Source organism: Bidens hawaiensis, unplaced genomic scaffold, assembly GCF_021521415.1.
Source record: "Bidens hawaiensis isolate Kalapana, Puna unplaced genomic scaffold, B.hawaiensis_p1.1 tig00023415_1, whole genome shotgun sequence".
NCBI lineage: Eukaryota > Viridiplantae > Streptophyta > Magnoliopsida > Asterales > Asteraceae > Bidens > Bidens hawaiensis.
Window position 1 is genome coordinate 154,620 of NW_027493676.1, and position 24,539 is coordinate 179,158.

Below are 24,539 nucleotides of genomic sequence, written 5' to 3' on the forward strand. Positions count from 1 at the left end.
TCTAATAATAGAAAGGTTCATAGCCTTGAGGGCATTCAATGATTAATTTAGCAGATGGTGATGCTCGAGGAAATGAGAGTAGTAGCATTTCCAATTCTACATCAAAATCAACAGAAACGCTATAATCAAAGCGAATTTGTACTTTCTTTAGCACTGGTGACTTGCCCATGATGAGTTTCACAAATTCCATCACAGGAGGTGACATACTATAAATCATGCTTATCTCCAATATCTCAAGATGATTCAAGTTCAGATCTGGGTGGTTTTGTGGATGAAGAAAGTTGTTGGGAGTTTGTTGAACAGGAAAGTCTGCCCTGCCATCCATCTAATTAGAAAATAGGTTAGAAATGCCAATAAAAGTATAAAGAATCAGTACCAAAAATAAGAAGAACACTATTTACCGATAAAACAATGTTCTCTAACATAGGAGAGCTCTGGATAATGCAAAGGGTAGCAGAAATCTCGTTTCGATCCATCAAGCACACACTTAAATCTAGAACTTTGAGATGGACGAGTGAAGTTGGAAGCGTATGTGTCATGCCACTTGCAGATAAGTACTTTAACCGAATGCAAAGGCCAAAATTAGCAATCAAATACGAGGGTATTCTTACATTAGATATAATCTTTAACCTAAATATTACCTTCATGTAATCCTTTAAGACATCCAAAGTCTTAATCAAAGGCACACACTGTAAAAGATCAACAAATGTATTCTTGTTTTCGCCTGCTATAAAGGCATTCTCTGGACCCTGCCACTGCATTAAAATACCTTTATATATACTAACAGATTAACATCTATCATTAACTAAAGGAACTTCGTAAATAGTTGGTTACCAAATGGATATTCTCAAGCATCGGGCACTTGGAGAGGAACCGTTGAAGCGTTTGAGGAGAAACCTCAGTATTCCAAAAAACCATGGTTGTCAATCGACTAAATCCATTAAACGCCAATGGAGGTTCAAGAATACAGTTTTGGAGATGTATAACCTCTACTCCTTCCAATGAAAAGAAAGAAACATGAAGTGGACGATAGATATATATTATTTTGTGTGATAATAAGGACTGTAGGATCATTTGTTGGAAGTTTAGGGGCTGTTGGAGTAATAATTACTATTGCTCATTACCTATTGTCTAACTATGGTTGTATACTTGTTTTGGTTACGAATGAAATATTTGAAAATTGTCCCGTTGTCTCTCTAGCTCTTCTCTCGAGTTACGTTCAATACTGTTTAAATCACATCACTAGTATCGGAGTTGTTCTTATCAAACGCTCTAATCGATTCAATCAATGGCAAGAAAAAGGCTCCTGTGAATTTTTTGTCGGATCTGCGTGAAGGAAGGTCTACTCTCCGACCAACTGACATTCTTGTGTTTGGATGGGCTGGGGGAAGCATGCTTGTGTGGACCTTACTGGGGTGTCCCCTCTTGTCGGTCTTAGGGACACCGGGTTTGTTGCTAGGCAGGCCGTGCTAAAGGCAGAAGCAGGAAAAATTGCTAAGCATGAGAATGCGTGTACGGTGAATCAACACGCCTTCTTTCCTTTTGCTTTTGATACATTTGGGTCTTTTGCTCCCGATGCTGCTACGTTTCTAAAAAGAGTTCAGCGGGTCGTGCACAGTAACTCAACGACGCCGAAGAACGATAATTTTATTTTCAGTAGGATCGGTTTTGCCATTCAAAAGGGGGTGGCGGCGCAGCTTGTTGCCCGCTTACCTGCATCTTTATTGTATTTGCATCCTTTTATTTGGAACTAAATAAAGATCGAAAGCAACTAAATAATTTTAATCAATGGCAACACGTGATTATAGTAGAAAAACGTTAAAAGAGCATGATCTTTGTTCAAATAACCATATTAAACCAAATGAAAATGTTACTAGCTTAAACAAAAAAATTACAGGTTTCACAGTTTGGGTTTATCGGGTCGTTTCGTTTATTAGGTCAAAGGAATCATATGTATGAAATGTAGTCAGGAATAGGGTCCGGTTTTGATGATTTTTATGACAACCCGTGAACCAAATCGTTAGTAACGGTTTTTGATTATCCAAAACTGAAACCGAACCGTGATGAACGGGTTTGGTTTCACGGTTTAGACTTTATATAAAATGCACAAAATAATGGAAAGAATTCATCATGGAGAATAAATAAGTTTTGTTGTTAGAGGACTTGCGTGTTAACACATCATGCAAGCAAAAACATTTATTAGTTTACTGTTATTGACTTATTGGCCATATGTCTACTGAAATAAGAGGGTATTGTTACAAAAGCTTTCTGAACCATATTGATGTTGATTTGTAGGCTATATTAGCATTTCAATATTAGATCCAATCTATCTTTATTAACCATAATATTAAATATAAAATGTAAAATATAAATAATTTTAAAATAAAAATGTATGCATAAACTTAACGGACTGGTCCGGTTTTATACGGGCGGTTTTGGGTATAAACCATAAACTAAAACGTTCATCACGGTTTGTAAGTTTTGAAATTGACCGACTGAAACCTTACGGAAATTAAAAGCCAACCGTGTGACCAAACCGTTCGGCGGTTTGAGCGGGTTTCACGGTTTAAAACTAAATCATGAACACCCCTAGTCAGGAACACATTTTAATTGATGTATTACAACAAATCTACATTGCCAAGAAATCCAAAACAATGACTTATCGACTAATTTTCAACTTTAGATTCGTTATTTTGGATACTAGTATCTGTTAAAAAACACTACTGATTCAGATTTAACAACATATCCATCTAAATACCGATGCCAACTTTAGTACACATGTTTTCAAATTTTTACTTCCATTGTTGCATGACCAAAACTCGCTTCTCTAATGCCGAATGCTTTGGTTACGGCTCCGTCATGTTGCAAGTACAAAAATTAGCGCATCAAGGTCTATTTTCCATGTATTGCTTCTAGATAAATGTTCCGGACAACCTCGACACCCAACCAAATTAACCGGATCCACACTGGCTTAAAAGTTTGGCATTCCACGCCGACTGACACTTGACAGTCACTGTACTGACACAAGAGCAAGACTCTCTAGCGTAAAACACAGTGGGTGAAAACCCGGGTGGGTTTGGGAAAACTCAAGAGTCAAGCCTACTACCATTGGGCCACAAGTGATGGATACATTTTTATATTAATTAATGGGCTAGAATTAGCTGAACCTTTTAAAAATAAGTCCAACGTACTGTTAAACCAATTACTAATTTACTATTTACCTAAATTAGTTATTACCCGTTTTCTTTGAAAATCAAATGTTGTGGCTAGAAAATTTGGGATGTTTTGTTCTTAGTCAAAGCAACAAGCCAGCATACATAAGTATAAAATATCGACTAACTAAATAGTTTGTAAACAGTGAACACACATTTGTTATCACACTTAGATGCCTCACAAATAGAAAAATCGGGGGCTTTATAAATTTATTCAAATCAATTTATTATGTGGTTGATTATCATATACTTCAACTGGATTGATGTTTATATATACCACTGTTGATCATGACGACGAAGTCATAAGTTGTACAAATTGAAAGGAAAACTAAATATGAAAAATTACGGGTTAGATTGGAGTTGAAAAGAATTAGCAAGAGATTTAACTTGAATAACTCATCAAGAACACTTTAATTACTAATTTCTTTTATGTTATTAATATTTGTCCAAAAAAAAAATGTAGCTCGTGAAAATAAGAGTGTCACAAAATATAGCCTCATCTCTGAGGAAGGCTAGTTGTTGTTTCAAGCTACTTTCTTTACAACTTTTTAAATCTTAGTGATTTCCAACAAATTGGTAAGGGTGTATATTGGTTCAATTTCTTTTCAAAAACAAGGATGGAGTTAAATTCAAGAATGAAGATCTGTCGAGTTTCACTTCATTTCGAATGAAGTTCAACTAGAACGATTGGCCGTGACAACCCGATAAACCAGATTAAACAATTGAAAACTAGTTGCAATATGTAATGGCTTATGAGTTGGACTTTCTCGATAATTTAACCATGAAGATCTGTATCACTGGAGACTATAGCTAAATAATGAACTCATATATTTAGGTTCAAAACCAAGATGATTTACTTTAAATGAAAGCTTCGGATCAACTTGTGATATTTCATAAAGAACACAAAACGAAATCATCAAAACACACGCAAAATAGTCCATAAAAGCATTCTGGAAAGGAAAATAAGTAGCTTCACAAAAAAAACAACAGCCTTTATAGCCTTGGTGGGCGGCCAATGATTAACTTCGCAGAAGGTGATGCTCGAGGAAATGAGAGTAGTAGCATTTTCAATTCTTCACGATTAACAGGATCAGTACAATGAAAGTGAATTTGTACTTTCTTTAGCACAGGTGACTTGGCCATGACGAGTTTCGCAAATTCCATCACAATAGGTGAGTAATTACTCATCATTCGTATCTCCAATATCACAAGATGATTCAAGTTCAAATCTGTCTTTTGGATCAAGAAAGTTGGGAGTATGTTGATCAGGCAACTTCTCATTATCATACATCTAATCAGAAAACATGTTATAAATGTCAAAAAATGAAAAAGTTTAAAGAATCACTATTCACTACCATAAATAAGAATAATACTATTTACCCAAAAAACAATTTTCTCCAAGACAGGAGAGCTTCGGATAATACAAATGACAGAACACATTTCGTTTCGATCCATCAAGCACACACACAATTCAAGATCTTTGAGATGGACGAGTGAAGTTGGAAGCGTGCGTGGCATGCCACTTGCAGATAAGTACTTTAACCGAATACAAAGGCCAAAATTAGCAAACAAATACAAGGGTATTCTTACATTAGATATAATCTTTAACCTAAATATTACCTTCACGTAATCCTTTGAGACATGCAAAGTCTTAATCAAAGGCACACACTGTAAAACATCAGCGAATGTAATCTTGTTTCCGCCTGCTATAAAGACATTCTCTAGATCCCACTGCATTAAAATACCTTTATATATACTAACAGATTAACATCTATCATTAACTAAAGGAACTTTGTAAATAGTTGGTTACCAAATGGATATTCTCAAGCATCGGGCACTTGGAGAGGAACCGTTGAAGCGTTTGAGGAGAAACCTCAATATCCCAAAAAACCATGGTTGTCAAGCGACTAAATCCATTAAACGCCAGTGGAGGTTCAAAAATACAGTTTTGGAGATGTATAACCTCTGGTCGTTGCAATGAAAAGAAAAAAACAGGAAGCTTGTAGAGGCGAACATCAACACCAACATTTTCAAAGTATAGTTCTTTTAATTTATTTCCCTTTGCAAGATAACTCATCATCTTGGCAACCTCAGATTCAAAATCAAGACGAGTAACCGGACAGTCGAAGTCTAGTACTTCTGGACCGTTGTGTGATAACAAAACATGGAAGATGACAGATGCAAGCTTGTATCTCACAATTGGTGTGTAATCAGAATTAGGCGGTAATTCGACCATATCTCCTGTAAATTCAAGCTTGGGCATGCTTTGCCAACAATATTGCCATTTCTTTGACAAGACGCTAGTTCTCACCGCATCTCGGATCGGCATTCGACTAAGAATACATTCAATTATATTTTGAGGAAGGCTGCTGATGATATCTGAATCTAGGCATTGTGTCTTTTTAGCACTACCTGTTGGGTTTTCATACTCCATAACTAGAGTTAGACCTAGGATTTGCAAACATATACGGAACAAATTATATTTAGGATATTTTGATCATGACAACATCTGAAAAATAAATAAATAGAAGCTGAATATGAATTGCATACTAGGGTTTAGGCCGGCCGGAATGTAAAATAACAAGAGAGATAAATAGGTCACAAAACTAATCCATTCTCATTCTCGGCTAAATTACAACTGTACCCTCAACCATTACAAAGGAGTCCCTACACTTACCATTATTGTAAAAGAGACCCTAGATTAATAAATCCGTAACACAGACAAGGGTCGAGGGTAACACTAACTGCTTGAATCGGCTGCCGGTTAGTCCACGGCGAGCGACTTTGATCGGCTAAATTAGGTATGTCGTCCGCAAATAGGAGAGGTTATTATGAAATGAGTTGTCCCTAAATAGAAATAGGACCTTAGGGTCATTTGTTGGAAGTTAAGGGTTGTTAGGGTAATAATTACCAATAATTACCATTGTTAGTTCAGAGGTAGGATCAAATAGAAAATGGTTTTTTGGTAAGAATTGTAGGAACCAATTAGGTTATGACAAATGAAAATTTATAATTAAATAAAAAAAGGCATTATGGTAAAATGCCAAAATCTCAATTCCTATAATCATGCAAATAATAGCATCACCAGTTACCAAAATTCAATCCACGATTTATTCAATCCACGATTTATTCAACATCTGATTATTTCATGATCTTTAATCACACTTCGTTCCATGTTCAGGATTTTTCAAAATCTGATTTGTAATGGACGATCCGATTCAACCATATATGTGGTGTTTTATTGTAAATGGTTTGTGCTTAATGATATTCGTTCGACATTCAAGGTTTTCCAAAATCTGATTAGCGATGGACGATCCCATTCAACAAGGTATGTGGTGTTGGTATTGTAAACGGTTTGTGCGGTAATGATATTATAAGTGCTACTACCATTAATTTATAAATAAGGATGATGTTGGTAACGAAAATTATGGTGTTACTAATGAAGAATGTGGTGTTGGTACTCAACACGAAGATGAAGATGAAGCTGGTGATGGAAATTATGAACAAGGATGGTGTTGGTAACGAAAGTTATGGTGTTAGTAATGAATAATACCGTGTTGGTATTATTACGAAGATGAGGATGAAGTTGGTGAGGGAAATTATAAACATGGATGGTGTTGGTATCGAGCACGTAGATGAAGATGTAGTTGGTGACGACAATTATTGGTAACGAAAATTATGGTGTTAGTAATGAAAAATATGGTGTTGGTATACGAAGATGAAGATGTAGTTGGTGACGGAATTTATCGAAAGTTATGATGTTGGTATTGAACATGGAGATGAAACCTGTAAATAAAATTATGGTGTTGGCATTGAAACGAAAGATAAAGCTCCTAACTAGATGTTGCGTAGTTATCGAACACATAGTTGAAGCTTGTTAAGAATATGGTTTTGGTATGAACAAAAAGATAAAAATGTCGTTGGTAAAAAAGAATTATAAACTTCTTGTGTTGTTATGAATTATGATATCACATGTGCTAGTATTGTTTATATATTTCATCTTGATAATAATACGGTGGGTTAAAATCACAAAGAAATCCTCTAAGATGTTTATGAAATTTCAAAGCCATGTGATTGTACGAAGATTTCGGATGATTTTCTGGTAGTTTTTGAATATAAGAAAAATAACTTGACTATTATACCCTTGCTTCCAATTGTTAAACGTAAATTTCCTTAGTTTGACATGAAAGAATTTCATCCACTAGATTTAAAAATGGATGACCAAGATCTATTCTTATAGTTTCTACACAAATTAGTGTTTCTACCGTATCCATTCTCTGTTAGTTCAAGTATGTTTACTGTATGGTTTGTTCTGGTTATGAATGAATATAGAAATTTGTCTCAATGTCTCACTAGTTCCTTATTGAGTCGTCAGACACTCTACGTACTTGATTCATTATCAATGGTAACACGCAATCTAGTAGAACAAATGTTAAAAGAGTATGATCGAGCAAGTTTTTCAATAGACGGTTTTGTACATAGTAACGGCTTAACAGTACAGGAGGTACTCTTTAAATATGATTTTTATGGTTTTCAATTCAAAATGTTATTGGAGTACGAAAGAGTGAAATAAAATCAAACCATACCAAACCAAACGTACCGAAATGTTACTAACATACTGGGCTTGTCCAAAAAAAAGTTAGAAGTTCCATAGGTTGGGTTTATTGGGTCAAAGGAATCATATGTGTAAAATGGAGTTGGGAACACATTTTAATTGAAGTATTACAACAAGTATACATTTTCCAAATAATCAATCAAACACAAGCTTATTTATTTTTTTGCCAAGAAATCCAAAACGACTACTTTTTTATTAAGTTTCAAATTCAGATTCGTTTTTTGGATACCAATATCTATTAAAAAACACTACTGAATCAGATTTAACAGCATATCCATCTGAATTACGATGCCAACTGTAGTACGCATGTGTTCGATTTTTTATTTCCATTGTTGCATGACCAAAACTCACTTCTCTAAATGCTGAATAGCTTGGTTGTGGCTCCGTCATGCTGCATGAACAAAAAATAGTGCATTAGGGTCTATTTTCCATGTATAGCTTCTAGATAAACGTCGAACCCCCACAACCTAGCTCGACACCCAACCAGCTCACGCTAAACCACCTCATACCCATCTTATTAGAGGTAAATAAAAGCTAATCGAGCCGCTACTACTTGATGGTCCAACTGAAATGACCATCACTCTATGATCAAGTGTAGAATCATGTTTAATCATTTTGGGCCTTATATGACAATATATAAATATAAAGATGGATTAAATAGAAGAAGAAAGAAACAAATAATATCAAAAGAGAGAATTTTTTTAAATAAAACGTAGTCTTACATAGTTGCTAGGCCTTCAATGTTGCCTCCATCTCCAATGGTGATGTACACAGGGGCATTTTGGTCAAATACAGGAGTGCATTTCCCATTCACTATGTTATAAGCAATGTTGGATATTCGATTCTGTGTGTGTAATCATTTGAAAAAAAATGGTGAGAAATTTGTGTCCCAATTTCATTAAAGATTTACGCGACACGCCGACACAATTAGATGCATATATCTAATAAATGTTAGATTGTATCCAACTTACTGAGCGCTCATAAGCATGAACATGACCAGCAAACACGATGTCAACCTTGTATTCCACAAACAATGGCTCAAACATAACTCGCATGGTCTCACCTTCCATGTAATGGTACGCGTTGCTATTGTACCATGGCGAATGCATAAGAACAATCAACCACGGAGTTTCGCTTCTATTGACCTTAGGTAGCTCCTCCACGAGCCACATAAATTGAGGAGTGTAAGTTCCTACACCAGTTTAATTAGTTGTTACATATATAGTTTTATCATAGTTAATAGTTTTTCGTATTGGAAGATTATTTAATTATAACAATAAATAATATAAGTCTTACCGTATGCCGAATAGGAAGACAATACAATGATATATGCCGAAGCTCTCTTGATTGAGTACCATAGGGGTTTGGTGCTCCCTGATGAGTTAAAAGGGACATGATATCGGTGAAGGAAAGGCTTAAATGGCTCGCTTTCGCCCTATATCAAGCCATACATCATTACTATTAGAATATACAAAACTCATATGAAGATATCATTACGTAAAGAAATCAAACACTTATTTAAACAAATATATTTTCAAAATAATTATATCTTCGATATCTTCATATGAGTTTTGTATATTCTGATAATTACTACGTGTAAAATGTTACTTAAAACGAAAGGAAAAAAAATGAAAACAGATTAAAATCATCTGAAGTATATTTTTTTAAAAAAAAATGCAATCTTGCATATTGTTCTGTTTAAAAACTTTGATTATTATTAATCATACTTGAAGAAACGTGGATCTACTCACTGGTAGCAGATCTACTTTCCTCGGGTATGATTAAACTGTTTCACCGATGGTTCTTCTGGATCCGTGTTCTTCCACCTACAAAATGAACAGCGCCGTTACTTACCCCTCAGAAAGGGACAGAGGGGTCCTCTTTGGGGTAACCCTCCGGCGTGAGAATCAGTATCTTTGTGGAGAAGATAATAATGTGTGAGTCAGTGAATCTCAAGAGTCTTGCTGAATCGCTGAATACTCTTGATTGTGTGACTGTGTGTTTTTCTGTAACTGACTGTGAGTGAATATAATTCAATATGATTGAATGTGATATCACTGCTTGTAACTGTCAATGATTGAGTGTGAATGAATGTGTCATCAAAGTGGAGTTGATGCTGTATTTATAGTGCTAGGGTTTCCACTGGTTGGGCTCAGCCTCGTTGGCCTCCTCCAATCGCACTGCGCCACGTGTCCTCTGGGACACCTGGCGCTTTCTCGTTGGTTGTAATCATGTGGTAGCACATGTGTCATGCTGAGTTGTCGACCTTTCATTTGGCAGCTGTCAACATCAGCATATTCTTACTCCTTAAAAAGATGCCTTCTAGAAGAGTGCCTGACGTGCACAATCAAGGTTGCCCTGATCCTGATTTGGATAAGGACGAGGTTGATTATGTGTACGTGTGATATGCGCCCATCCTGAGGATGCGCGAAGTCTTCTTTTTATTCTCACGCGCAGATATTTCATGCGCAGGTGTGATATGCACGAGCGTGTGATATGCGCCGCGCGCTGGTGCGCCACGCGCATATGTGACGCGCGAGCATATGTGATGTGCAAGAGCATGCGATATGCGCCGCGCGCATATGTGATGCGCGAGCATATGATGCCTGAGCATGTTTTGTATGCGCCATGCGCCTGGGTTTTGGCTTTGTGCCTTCATAATGTCTTTATCTTGTGGGTTGACCCGCCTTGCTTGGTGTTGAGGCGGGTACATACCTCTTCAAGCCCCCCCAGTCTAATGTGTGTCTTATCTTGCGCGAGCGTGGTAAGATAGATATTAGACTCACTGAATTGTCCTTTTATAGGGGGTTTTGTCGTTTTCTTGGTTGTTTCCATCGTCGCGCGAAGTTCTATCTATTTGGTTGAAAACGAAAGGTCCAAACACGTGGTTGGTTGGTGATGACGTGCGCCGTAAACGTGTCAGACGTTTCGTGTGCTCGAGGTGCTACAGTTGCCTTTCACGTCCCCTCACACAGCTGTCTTGAACACGTGTCGCACTCGCATTGGTTAGTACCTGCGAGTGGGGGCGCGTCTCTGTTCCGTGGCAGGTCGGTTACATCATTTTGTCCCCTCACACAGCTGTTAGGGACACGTGTCGCGCCTTCGTTGGGTTGCCCCTGCGAGTGGGGGCGCGTGAAATCCGATCAGCTGCCACATTTCTCTCTCCTGGGCCTATAAAAGCAGGCCCTTAGGAAATTTTTATCTTCATCTTCATTGTTGCTAAAATTCAAATTTCTGCTTTCACATTCTGATTTGAGTGTTTACATCGATTCGAATCCTCGATTATCGGCTATTACAGTTGTATGTCTGATAGTTCATACTCGTCTAGCCCTTCAATCACCTCCGTTGCCTCTCGAAGACGCCGTGTGAAATCTGTGGTGATGTCGACATTGAAGCAAAAGGGGAAGGGGAAGAAGGTTGTTGAGACCACATCGGAGGAAGTAGGGAGGACCAAGGCCACCAAAAGGTGGAATGAAATCCCCTGCAAATTGAAGCAGGCAGATCTCGACAACCTCATCACCTCTCAGGGCTTTCCCACCCTGTTTGGCTGCATGTTGCCTAGGTCCGGGCAAACGGCGGCGGACCCGCCTGCCGGCTATATATCCCTATATAGCCACTTTTTCACTCACTGCAACCTTCGTCTCCCGATGACAAGGTTTGTGGGTGCACTGTTGAAGTTCTATGGGATTCACATATCCCAAGTCCATCTGTTTGGACTCGTGCGCGTGACTCACTTTGAGTTCATGTGCAAATCCCAGCGCGAGGAACCCACTCCTCGGCGCTTTCAATATTTTTATAAGGCCAAGATCCAAGACAATTGGATCTCTTTTATTCCTCGCAGTCAGAAGGTGAAGTGCTCCACTGTTTCATTCAAGAGCCTTCATGACTGGTCTGAGAGGTTTTTTTACATTAAGGCCGGTGTGATCCCCATCCGTATGACCATGCGCTCTATCACTTCTGCGCCTGCGGATGAGGGTGTCCTCAAGAACCCAACTGGCGCATGGGTTAAGAAACTGACCGCTGAACCATCCCCCGCGAAGAAAATTTGCGAGGAGGCGCTGGTTGGGGTCGGCATGAGCAGGCTCTGGGCCGACAGCGCGCTTGAGCCCGTTATCCAAGTCGACGGGTTGTGTAAGTTTTTTTTTTTTTTTTTTTTTTTTTTGTTTTTTTTTTTTTCGTTGCGCGAACATCGTTCTTTTGCTGATATCATTTAACTTGTCTTTGCGCAGTCACCAAGGATTACATCCTTGCCGCTTATGATGAACATGTGGAGGGCGGCTCCGTCGAACTTGGCGTTGGGGAGGTTGGTTTCCCGGATCGCTTCGATGACATGTTCATCCCAGTGGATCTGGATTTTGACTTTGACGGTGACGCGCCTGGTAAGCCTTCGCACTCCTGCTCATTCCTTTAGAATACCCAAGTTTATTAACAGTTCTGTCGCTTGTTTTTGTAGATGCGCTTGAAAACTACGAGCTAGAGCTCGCGGAAGAGGAGGAGGAGGAAGAGGAGGCGCCTCTACTAAAGCGCAAAGCTAAGGGGAAATCTGGCGCAGGGGCCAGTAAGAAACAGAAGAAAGAGGACACCCCTGTCGCTCATCCCCATGCTCAAACGAAGGGACCTAAGGAAACCCAGGTGTTTACCACAAAGGTTTCTTTAGCTTCTCTGCCTGTGAGAGTGGGCAGACCTCCTGTCCACTTGAGGTATGGTGGCGTCGCCTCCTCCTTTCGCGCGGCTGAAGAGAGAAGCAGTGCCGCGCCTGCAACAGGTATACTTTATTTATCTTCATCTGGCTGAATTGTTATTAAACCTTTGCTCCTTTAAATGTTTGCAGAGGCAGCGACGGTAACAGATCAGCCGCAGGCGCCACAAGGTGCCACGGCTGCGCCGGGGACTCCATCGAAGTCCCCTGTTCTACCCTCTGAAAAGGGTAGAATGGATTTTATGGCGATGTTCGATGCGCGAACAGAATTGCGCCAAGGTAAGTTTTGCACATATGTCTTCTGAATTTTTCCCTTTGGAGTCAGTCATAAACAATTTTTCGTTGTTTATTTGTTCATAGGAGTTGTAGCTGGCGCAACAGTTGCTGGTGATACTCCTGGCGCCGCTGCCGGCGCCGCTGGTTCTGGTCCTGCTCCTGCTAGTGCTGAGTCTCCCCTTATTGGGATTACCAAGGAGCAGGAAACCGTATTGCGCGCCGAACTGGCGGTGTCGAGACCTCCCTCGCCTCCTCCTGCACGCAGCCCTCCCAGCGAGGCTGGCTTGGAGCCTTCCAGGTCGCAGGAGAAGAGGCCTGTTGAAGAAGATGAGGAGGACGAGGGGGTTCAAGTTGAAGACTCCTTGGGAGACCGCGCCAGCCCTGTGATGCCGCAAGTGTTCGCAGCGCGGACTTCTGGTGGGGCTGGCGCTGCCTTTCCTGCTTCATCCCCGCAGGTATGTATTGATTTGTTGGTGCGCTGCGCGTACCTCCATATAAGTATGTTTTATGACTTAGAACTTTTCTTGTGTTTTGCAGGAAGGTGTCCACGTTTACCGCCCGAGATGGAATATTAATGAAGAGAGTTCCTTTCAATCCATGGGCGTATGCGAGGACTTCTGGGCTCATGCCGTGCCTCCTACTGAAAGGAGGTATCAGGAGGAGCGCACCCGCGCGGACTTGCTGAACGACCATGTTTTCGCTGGGTCGGCTTTCTTCGCTGCTTCCCAAGAGCTTCGTCGTGATTATATTAAAGTACGCGACGCTCTTGTGGAAGCCCAGCGAGAGGCTAAGGTGGCCGCCTGGAACCTGTCTGATGCTCGCGCGCGAGCTGAGAAACTCCAGGCGGAGCTCAGTGAAAACCGAGCAAGTGCCAACACCGCATACATCAAGCGCGGGCATGAGCTCCAAGCTGCGCGGGAGAAGCAGCAGTTGGCGGAGGCCGAAGTTGCCAAGTACGCGCGCAGAGTGCGTGTCTTGGAACAGCAGGCCGAGGCGCGTGACCAAGCTATCATCCAGAGTATCACTGAGAAATCATCACTGGAGAGCGAGGTTGCGCGCCTGAAAAGGGATTTGGCGGCCGCGCAGGCCGATAGAGATGAGGCCTTGGCCACGGCGGCATCTAGCCAGGAAGCACTTGGTGCTGCGCAGGCGGAGAAAGAAAAAATTTTGGCGGCAGCAGCGTCTGATAAGGAGGAACTAAAAAAGGCTAAGGAAACTGTTGAGTTATTAAACTCTCAGGTTCCTGCCCTCGAGACGTCTGTTGCTGGCCTCGCGCAGGATCGCCAATGGCTGGTGTCACAGGGCATGGCTCGCTGCGCTTTGGCGATGAAATATTCCGCCGAGTTTCAAGCCCTTGTGATGGACTGCAATGCCGCCGCGCGTTTGGTGGGCCGAGCTGAAGGGTTTACGGATGGGTATGAGTATGGCATGTTGAGGAAGAACCCATCCGAGTACCCTTACAAGAGCGATGCGGCCTGCGCGGACATGGCCGCGGTGGGGGAAAAGTATATGAATACTCCCATCCCCATCCTTATGCAGGTACCTTGATCTTAATGAGTTTTACTTTACTAACTTTTCTAAGTGTTTTGTACTCATTACTTTTCTAATGATTTACAGATAGCTGCGCTTGCTGACCAGCCCGACCTCGGCGCGCTAAAGAAGTTGCTTGATGATTGCGAGAGGGCTGGTGGCGATGATGGTGGCGCGGGGGATGTTGCCCCTGCCAGCGGCTCTGGCGCGGCGAAAGAATCTGCTCGTGACACCGTTGTGATCGAAGACTCCAATGAGGAGGAAGAACTTGACTATGGTCAGTTCGGGGATGAGGAGCAGACCGCGCCAGATGCTGCGGGAGATGATGAGGGTGATGAAGCGGCTGACGTCGACGTGGAGACTTGAGAAGCCCTTCATCAAATTTTGTATATTTATTTTTTTATACTTGTAATTTGTAACTCATCATACTTGTAAATTTCGATCCAATGGAATGAAACTTGTTCTCTCCTTTTCATATCTTGCGCATTTCCATTCATCTCTTCATGTTTGGTTGTATAGATATAAGATATGCTTGCACGTTAAAATAAGAACAAGGTTGTAAGGAAATTATTCACTTAACCTCTGTTCTATTTTGTTTGTGGTTCTCGCAGTATCTTGCTCATGCTGACATGCGCGCTAACTTTTCGTTATTTCTTTTTCGCGCGTCGTTGTCGCGCGGTATGGAAGTATGAGTTTAGCCATTACATGTCAGCTTGTGTTACTCAGATATCCACTATGGTTCCGCGCGCGGCCTCGACCTGAGACCTTAACATGATATGGCATGTACTTTGCCTTAGTTTTGTTTAAGGATTTTTATGATCAGGCTGCGCGGGATGTAAGATGGATGTTTGTGAGTGTTTTGAGCTAAGGCTCTTTGTTTTGGGCTAAGGCCCTGACGTTTTTAGAGTTAAGACTCATTAACGTGTTTGAGCTAAGGCTCGTAATTTTGGGCTAAGGCCCTGACGTTTTAGAGTTAAGACTCGTTAACGCGTTTGAGCTAAGGCTCGCGCATGTATGTTTTACTTCGCTTTATTTTGTTTTGAAGTCAATATAGTGTTGTCATATTGTTCCAATTTAATAAAGGAAGTGTGAAACATGTATGCAAAGGTAATAGAACAAATATTGAAAGATAGCGCGACAAATATTGAAAGATGGCGCGAATCATCATTCATGATGGCTTAAAAGCCTTGATTACAAATTTGAACTTTTTACATGAAGCATTTTCTAAGTTGTGCCGCGTTCCACGCGCGCGGTATCTTTTTTCCATTCAAATCTTTTAATTCAAATCTTTTAAAGCGTACGCGCCTTTCCCCAAATCTTCTGAAATTTGATAAGGTCCCTCCCAATTGGGGGACATTTTTCCTGGGGGTATTGCGCGACTAGCTTCATTGTTTCGAAGGACAAAATCATTTTTCTTGAAGTGGCACTCTTTAACGCGCTGATTATAATATTTTTCCAGCTTTTTCTTGTATCTGGCTTCATTAATGATAGCCGCTTCTCTGCGCCCTTCAAGCAAGTTAAGGTCCAATCTTCTTTCACGCTCGTTATCAGTTTTGCTCATCATGAGTACCCTATGGGATGGGCATCCAATTTCCGCTGGGATCATAGCCTCTGTCCCATAGGTTAGGCTGAACGGTGATTCGCCATTGCTAGTTTTGCTTAATGTCCTGTGCGCCCACAGGACATTAGGTAACTCTTCGACCCAAGAATGGGATTCTCCCTCCAACCTTTTCTTCAGCCCATTTAGCAAACTTTGATTCGCGCGCTCCACTTGGCCATTCCCCTGAGGGTGGTAGACGGACGTGAAGATTTGGTTGATGTGCAATTCTTTGAGCCAGCTTGATATCTTCCTGTCAGTGAATTGTTTGCCATTGTCGCTCACAATTTCCATAGGAAGGCCAAAACGGCAAATGATGTGGCTCCAGATAAATTGCTTCATCGCCTCAGCTGTGATTTTTGCTAGTGGCTTGGCTTCAACCCATTTTGTGAAATAGTCTATCGCCACTACCAAAAATTTCACTCGCCCTTGCGCTTGCGGCAGGGGCCCCACAATATCAATGGCCCATTTGTGGAAAGGCCATGCGGAGGTGACTGGAATCAAGTTGTTCTTTGGACGCATGGTGTTTGGCGCGTAGCTCTGACATGCCTTGCATTTTTGGATTTCTTTTAGCGCATCCAAGTACATGCCTGGCCAATAGTAGCCTGAGCTCATCGCCTTGGCAACCACCATGCGCGGACCAGCGTGAATTCCACAGATTCCTTCATGAATCTCCTTAATCACATAGGTTGCTTCTTCAGCATCCAGGCATTTCATGAGCGGTCCAAGATAAGAGCGCCGATATAATGTACTATCAAGTAATTCATAGTTCTGTGCCTTGTGTCTTATCTTTCTCGCCTGTGCGCGATCATCCGGTAACTTCCCCTCGTTCAGGAATTCCATTATTGGAGTTATCCAGGATGAAGGAGTTGTATGAATTACAAGGACCGATTGCGTTTGCACTGACGGGCTGCTCATTATTTCCACCCTGACATCTTTGCCAAAGTGATCAAAATTAGTTGATGCCATTTTACTCAACGCGTCAGCGGACTTGTTTTCGCTGCGCGCGATGTGTATGATTCTGAAGAAGTCAAACTGCTCAACGAGCTTTTTTGCCTGCTCTAGATACAGAGGCATTGTGTTCTCCTTGGCGTCATATAGGCCGTTGACCTGAGCAGCTACCAAGTAAGAATCAACATGCGCCTCTAGTCTTTTAACCCCAAACTTGCGCGCGATGCGCAGACCAGCCAGCAGGGCTTCATACTCAGCCTCATTGTTGGTACTCTTGAAGTCCAACCTGATAGCATAAGTATATTCATGATTATCAGGGTCCACCAGTTTGAGGCCTGCGCCGGACCCTTCGCTGTTGGAGGCTCCATCAGTGAATAGCCTCCAAACATCTTCTTCATCATTTGCTCGCGGAGGGTCTACCTCGCGCTGAGCTTCTTCAATCTTTCCCTCTGGGATTTCCGTGATGAAATCCGCCAAAACTTGACCCTTTATCGCTGGACGGGGCTTATAAGTGATCGTGTGTTCACCTAATTCCAGCGCCCACTTTGTCAGCCTTCCGGAGAGCGCGGGACGTCGCAAGACTTGCTGGATGTTGTAACCAGTCAGAACTTCAATAGGATGACCATTGAAGTATCTATGGAGCTTGCGCGACGCGTGTGTTAGTGACAAAACTAACTTTTCCATGATGGAATAGCGCGTCTCAGGGTCTGTGAGCACCCGACTCACATAGTATATCGGCGTTTGTATCCCCTTGCGATCCACCAATAATACTGCGCCGATCGCGCGGTCTCCAGCTGACAGGTACAATGTAAGGGTCTCGCCAGGAAGTGGAGCTGTGAGCGCTGGCAATTTAATGAGACATTCTTTTATCTCAGTGAAAGCTTGCTCGGCCTCAGGCGTCCACTTGAATTGGCTCTTCTTCAAACAGTTCCTCAAGGTGTTAACGAATGGAGTAGATTTGCTGGCGTGGTTCGCTAGGAACCTGTTGATTGACACCAATCTACCATTCAGCTTCTGAACCTCTTTCATGGTGGATGGTGAAGGCATGTCAAGGATGGCTTCCACCTTTTCAGGGTTCACCTTGAAACCATCCTTAGTGACCATTACACCAAGAAATTTCCCCTCTTCTGCGCCGAAAGTACATTTGCTCGGGTTGAGCTTCATGTTAACCTCCGTTAGGCGCTGAAGAGTTTCCTCGATGTCTTTGAGCATTTGTCTCTCTTCCCTGCTCTTGATCACCAAATCATCGACGTAGACTTCTAGATTTCTTCCGATTTGTTCACTGAAAACCGAATCCATAAGTCTCTGATAGGTTGCGCCCGCATTCTTTAAACCAAAGGGCATTTTTGTGTATCAAAAAACACCCTTGTCGGTTCTGAAGGCCGTCTTGTCTTCATCCTGTGGTGCCATTTGAATCTGGTGATAGCCTTTGTAGGCATCCAGGAAACATTTGAGCTTGAATGGCGCCACGGAGTCCACCTTTGCGTCGATGTTTGGGAGGGGGTAACAATCTTTCGGACATGCTTTGTTGAGGTCCTTGAAGTCAATACACATTCTCCATGACCCGTTGCTTTTCTTTACCATCACAGGATTGGCTACCCATGTCTGGTATCGAATCGGGCGGATGATGTTTGCGCGCAACAGGTCCTCCACTTGCTCATTCATGGCCTTCGCCTTTTCATCCCCCATGATTCTCTTTTTCTGTGCAATTGGCTCCACCGACTTAAACGTGTTAAGAGAATGTTGCGCCAAGTCTCGCGGGACCCCCGTCATATCGGAGTGTTGCCACGCGAAAACCGACGTGTATTTTGTGAGCAACTTTTTCATTCTCAATCTCGTTTCGTCTGAAATGGTAGCGCCAATTGTGACCGTTTGCTCTGGGAATTTTGGGTTTAAAATCCACTTCTCTGGCGCATTGTCAGCCATTGTAAGTTTCATTCTCCCTTCCCGCGGCGTGCTTGTCACTGCGCACAAATGATCGCGGTAAACAAATGCTACGCCTGTTGGTGTAGGGATCCCCAATGCGCCGTGCGCTGGCGACGGTACAGCATTAAATTGGGCAATCGTTCCCCTACCCAGGATCATATTGTGGCATGACGTGGTGGGCAAGACCAAGAAGTTGACAACTTCGGCTCGCTTGTGCTCATCATCCCCCATAGTTAGTTCAAACTGAATCTGGCCTAGGGGATGTATGATTTCATTTGAGACACCACAGATTGGTGCGTTCACAATTTCGAGCCGCGCTTGGTCTGCCGGGTCTAACTTTCTGAAACACTGCTCATACATAATGTCAGATTCGCTTCCAGTGTCCACCAGGACCTTTGACACTTCGTAATGAGCAATGTGTGTGGTAATGACGAGAGGACTGCTTATTGAAGGGCCTCCCCTGATTCTTGGGAAGATGACTTGCTGCTCGCGCCAATCTCCGTGGATTTGCGCGCTTCTCTTTCTTGACGTCTGCCCTTGTCGTCCCCCCTCAGCCACACAGATTCTTTTGTACTTCTTGTTGGCAGAGGCTCCCTCCGGTTGCTCATCTTCTATTCTTTGGTTTTTTACCAAGTGAGCCAGCCTGCCCGACTTTACATCCTTCTCGATCGCATCCTTTAAATGATGGCATGCGTCGGTGTTGTGGCCCGGGGACCTGTGAAATTCACAATATTTGCCACTGTTTTGCGGTCCCTTGTAGTGTAGTTGTTTGGGGGGCTTGAATTGGACATTCTCAGTACTTAACACCTGTGAAGGTGTTTTAGTGAGGGGCGTCCATATTCTTGGCAAAGGTCTGCTAGGATCTCTGCCGCCCTCCCTCTTGTCACCCTCCCCGCGATTACGAACTTCTTTTTGGGGCTGTGGTGAGGTTGGTTGCGCTTGTTTTTCCGCGGAAGAAAAACTTGTTGGCTGCAACCTGGACCATACAGAGTTCTGTTTGGCCCTCTTATCTTTGCTGCGCGGTGATTCTGCCTGATGCGCTCTTTCTCTTGCCCTATCTTGGGCAATCTGTTTCTCATTTCTCGCGAAAACTCGCGATGCCTCCATTAACTTGGCCCACGTGGTGGGCATACCATCTTTGCTTACAAGAGCCCGGCGGAGTTGGTCACTGCGCGCGCCTTGTATAAAGGCCACGCGCAGGAGCTGCTCAGTTATGCCCCCGATTGCCAGGGATTCCTGATTGAAACGAGTGATGTAATCTTCAATCGTTTCATCATTCCTGCGTATGCAGTGCATGATGTCATCAGGATCGCGCGTGTGCCTGCGCTGCTGTACGAAGTGGGCTTGGAACTTTTCTAATAGTTCCTCGAACCCATCAATTTGCCCTGTCGGCAAGCTCTCGAACCATACCCGCGCTGCGCCCGTGAGGCAGCGAGCAAACATATGACACCATGTTGGCATCGTCCAGCTCTCTAGGTTTCCCGTGTTATAGAAACCTTGCAAAAAGTCATCTGGATCTGTTGTGCCATCATATTTGCCCAGACCACTTGGCATCTTTGTCTTGTGCTGGATGGGAGCCTGCGCGATGCGCGCAGTAAACTTTGAGTGTTTTACCAGGATGGCTGGTCTATAGGGCGTGGTTACGTCCACTTGCCCTCTGATCGGTGGGCTGTACGGCATGTGCAGATCCAGATCTGCTCTGGCTCCAGGCGCCATGTTCACAGGCGCGCGAAGCTGTGAGCCTCCTGCATGAGTATCCCGTGTCTTCCTCATGCTATGCACTTCTTCATCACTGAACTCAGTGTGTGCAGTGTGAACAGAATGTCCCTCTTCCGGCGCGCGCGGCCTCTTTGTAGTCTGCTTATCAAAAGCTTGCCTTTGTGCTTGGTCGGCTAGCTTCTTCTGCTTGACCATGTCGTTGTACTTTTCAATCAGACGCCGCTGCTCGTTTATGAGCCATTCATTCGGATCATTTGCTTCATCTTCTGGACCCATTGGTCCTTTCAGCTTCGCGCCGGCCATATTTTGTAACGTGTGATCGTCTGGAGGAGTTTCAGTCTGGCCGTGAGGGGTTGTGACGAAGGGACGGTTGCTGGTGGTACGCGTAGAATCACGCGGAACCCTCAGAACCTGCTGTCCGTCGTTAACACCCTCACGTTCAATATCCTCCAGAGCTTGATCAACGTTACGAACTCCAGAAACCATGGTGATTGATTTTTTGTAGATCTGGATGAGATCTGATTGCCGTTTGTAACAGTGGATGGCGCCAATGAAGAAACGTGGATCTACTCACTGGTAGCAGATCTACTTTCCTCGGGTATGATTAAACTGTTTCACCGATGGTTCTTCTGGATCCGTGTTCTTCCACCTACAAAATGAACAGCGCCGTTACTTACCCCTCAGAAAGGGACAGAGGGGTCCTCTTTGGGGTAACCCTCCGGCGTGAGAATCAGTATCTTTGTGGAGAAGATAATAATGTGTGAGTCAGTGAATCTCAAGAGTCTTGCTGAATCGCTGAATACTCTTGATTGTGTGACTGTGTGTTTTTCTGTAACTGACTGTGAGTGAATATAATTCAATATGATTGAATGTGATATCACTGCTTGTAACTGTCAATGATTGAGTGTGAATGAATGTGTCATCAAAGTGGAGTTGATGCTGTATTTATAGTGCTAGGGTTTCCACTGGTTGGGCTCAGCCTCGTTGGCCTCCTCCAATCGCACTGCGCCACGTGTCCTCTGGGACACCTGGCGCTTTCTCGTTGGTTGTAATCATGTGGTAGCACATGTGTCATGCTGAGTTGTCGACCTTTCATTTGGCAGCTGTCAACATCAGCATATTCTTACTCCTTAAAAAGATGCCTTCTAGAAGAGTGCCTGACGTGCACAATCAAGGTTGCCCTGATCCTGATTTGGATAAGGACGAGGTTGATTATGTGTACGTGTGATATGCGCCCATCCTGAGGATGCGCGAAGTCTTCTTTTTATTCTCACGCGCAGATATTTCATGCGCAGGTGTGATATGCACGAGCGTGTGATATGCGCCGCGCGCTGGTGCGCCACGCGCATATGTGACGCGCGAGCATATGTGATGTGCAAGAGCATGCGATATGCGCCGCGCGCATATGTGATGCGCGAGCATATGATGCCTGAGCATGTTTGTATGCGCCATGCGCCTGGGTTTTGGCTTTGTGCCTTCATAATGTCTTTATCTTGTGGGTTGACCCGCCTTGCTTGGTGTTGAGGCGGGTACATACCTCTTCAATACTTAACACGTTAACTACTTATAATAAACTTAAATTGGACAAACTTATGTTTACGGGTAGGTTCACTTACAAGATGATCCATTTTCACATGAAGTTTAACCTTCCCATCTTACCAAATACAATAATCATTTTCGTTTACTTACTATGGAAGGATTATAATCGAGTTCATGGTTTCCGGCTGTCCAGATCCAAGGTTGATAAGCAACGCTTCTTTCAACGAACCTTGCCCAACTATCCCACCTCCGATTATCATGATACGGGTAGTGATCGGCATAAGACAAATCACCAACATACAACACTGACTCCCCTTTAATCGGGTTCAATTCATAATGTGTAAGTGTGACATTTGAATCATATGTTTGACCAAGATCCCCTACACAATGTCAACTTAATTAAGCAAGTCACATTTTGTGCAACAAAACACAAGATCTAGTTCCAATAAACATACCGATGATTCCAAAAGTATAGGGCACATCTGGACCGACTGCAGGAGGAGTCACAAACCAAAATTTCCTTGTAGTATGACCAATCCCAACCTCGTAATAATACTTGGTATTAGACTGTCATAAGTTTGTTAAAAGTTGTGTTAATAAACTAATAACAAAGAAATGGATACTATTATAAAATAATAATGTATTTTCATACTTTTAATTTGATATACAATAAATAATATAATACTTGCATTATTCCCCCTCATTGCAGTATATATATATACCGATACTAGCAATGCAAATAAAGTTAAAAAAACATACTACTATATCACATGAATGATCTAAAATGTAAAGAGGTTGAAAATAGACCTCTAAATTTTGGAGGGTACAATGATGTATGTAACCAGAGGTGTAATTGTAGTACTTGTGAGTGTTGATTTGGCCTGTAGCTTGGTCCTTCTGGGTGCCATCTTCAGGCCAATAGAGAACTTTGCCTGAACCCGGTTCATCCACCGTGACCCATGACACTATTACTGCTTTTCCCACATGATCTCCTTGTGTTATATGAACCTTAAGAAATGAAAAACATCATAATTAATGACATGTCTTGTTTATTTTAAATGCAATAGTTCCAGTTTTATTAGCATGACTCACAAATAAGTTGATTATTTTGTGTAATTTATTAGTAAATGCTTAAAACATTTTTTATCAGTAGCTTCCAAAAAAATTTATTTTATAATGCTTTAAGATTTAATCCTACCGTTGACCCGCTTCAATCCTACCATTTGTAACCAACTCATTTTAATTCGACCGTGACCCTCCAGTTTCAATTCGACTGTGACCCTCAAGTCGAACCTTTTTACCTGAAAGGTCGGTTAGTGATAAGTTTAGGGTCTTGCTTGTAAAATGTCTCTATATATAACAGACCACCATTGCAACAAAATAATTACCAAAATCATTTAGGATGTTTTCAGAATATATCTTTAACAACAATATATAAATATTGAGAAAAAAAGATTGTAAGAACAATATATAAATAATTTAGCATCACCTGTTGAGGGGCATTGTAGCCAGGAGGAACCCTGAAGACATCACTATCAAAGGGCATGTCTATGCTTCTTTCTTCATTCCTAACAAAAGAGCTTGTAATACCTCCATTAGAGAGCAGCAATAAATTACCTCCATTATCCAATGCCAAAATACATAAACATGCAAGCAAAAACCACTTGCAAAATCCCATTTTCTAAATAAAATAATTTAAATAACACACTAGATGGTGTTCTTGGTGTTATCTTATTAAGGAGGATACTTATAGAGGTTTTTTACGGTGTGACATGTCCAAAACTTTGGATTTTGACATGTACTCAATAACTACGGTGATTTCTAGGTAGAATGACTTGTACCATTTTTTGTTTTTGTCTTGGTTTGATTGTACCATTTTCTGTTCTTGTCTCAGTTTGATTGTATCATCGAAGTTTGTTGAAGTTAAGAATATTGTTAATTTGTTGTCATTACATTGGCATAATTGGGGTTCACGTGCGGGCCCACCTTTGGTACCCAAGTCAAGTGAACCCGACTTTACAGTTTTATGCACTTAAAATCGTTAACGTAGTTTTTCAATTTTGGACATAAGTAAAAATATTAATTGTGGTACCTAGTTATATATTGTTGGACTTGAGGGTATATATTGTTGAACTTAATTCCCTTCCTCAGGTACCTAGTTAGTTTAGCTTTGTATTTAGGGTCTAGTTGGCTAGCCTGACTCCTTGTTGTTTATGTATATATTTTGTTTGATGCTACTTTTTGCTTCGTATGCCATATTCTTAGTAGGTTACAGATTCCTTGCTATTTGGTAGTTTACTATCTATATATTGCTAAGTGTATTTGCTTGTAAAATGCATGTTTACTCTGTTTACTTGTATGTAGTTTTATGAGCCGAGGGTATTTCTGGAAGCAACCTCTCTATTCTCACGGATAGAGGAAAGACTTGTCTACATCTACTCTCTGTTGACCCTACCGATAGCGTGCTATGCGGTG

General features: G+C 42.1%; 2 protein-coding genes and 1 pseudogene across 2 annotated transcripts; all 3 read right to left on the bottom strand.

The window, feature by feature from the left end:
- Position 1: 1 nt before the first annotated feature.
- LOC143567513 (F-box/FBD/LRR-repeat protein At1g13570-like) lies at positions 2–918 on the bottom strand. Its single transcript, XM_077053918.1, has 4 exons — positions 835–918; positions 642–755; positions 402–557; positions 2–325 (listed from the first exon to the last, which is right to left on the bottom strand). Exons 1-4 carry the CDS (start codon positions 916–918, stop codon positions 2–4), a joined length of 678 nt encoding a protein of 225 aa, XP_076910033.1.
- Positions 919–4,205: 3,287 nt separating this feature from the next.
- On the bottom strand, positions 4,206–5,822 carry LOC143567514 (F-box/FBD/LRR-repeat protein At1g13570-like; annotated as a pseudogene).
- Positions 5,823–7,927: 2,105 nt separating this feature from the next.
- LOC143567506 (purple acid phosphatase 2-like) lies at positions 7,928–24,148 on the bottom strand. Its single transcript, XM_077053910.1, has 8 exons — positions 23,554–24,148; positions 22,872–23,072; positions 22,520–22,631; positions 22,215–22,444; positions 9,124–9,262; positions 8,799–9,019; positions 8,550–8,671; positions 7,928–8,218 (listed from the first exon to the last, which is right to left on the bottom strand). The coding sequence occupies exons 1-8, from the start codon at positions 23,740–23,742 to the stop codon at positions 8,023–8,025; spliced, it is 1,410 nt and encodes a 469-aa protein (XP_076910025.1). The 5' UTR covers positions 23,743–24,148; the 3' UTR covers positions 7,928–8,022.
- Positions 24,149–24,539: the final 391 nt, after the last annotated feature.

Coding starts and splice junctions, on each gene's coding strand:
- LOC143567513 (XM_077053918.1), bottom strand. CDS start 918: ATGGTTTTTTGGAATACTGAGGTTTCTCCTCAAACGCTTCAACGGTTC. Junction 756..834: donor TGCTTGAGAATATCCATTTG/GTAACCAACTAT, acceptor ATTTTAATGCAG/TGGCAGGGTCCAGAGAATGC. Junction 326..401: donor TAGAGAACATTGTTTTATCG/GTAAATAGTGTT, acceptor TTTTCTAATTAG/ATGGATGGCAGGGCAGACTT.
- LOC143567506 (XM_077053910.1), bottom strand. CDS start 23,742: ATGGGATTTTGCAAGTGGTTTTTGCTTGCATGTTTATGTATTTTGGCA. Junction 8,672..8,798: donor TTCATGCTTATGAGCGCTCA/GTAAGTTGGATA, acceptor TTACACACACAG/AATCGAATATCCAACATTGC. Junction 8,219..8,549: donor ATTGAAGGCCTAGCAACTAT/GTAAGACTACGT, acceptor TTGTTCATGCAG/CATGACGGAGCCACAACCAA.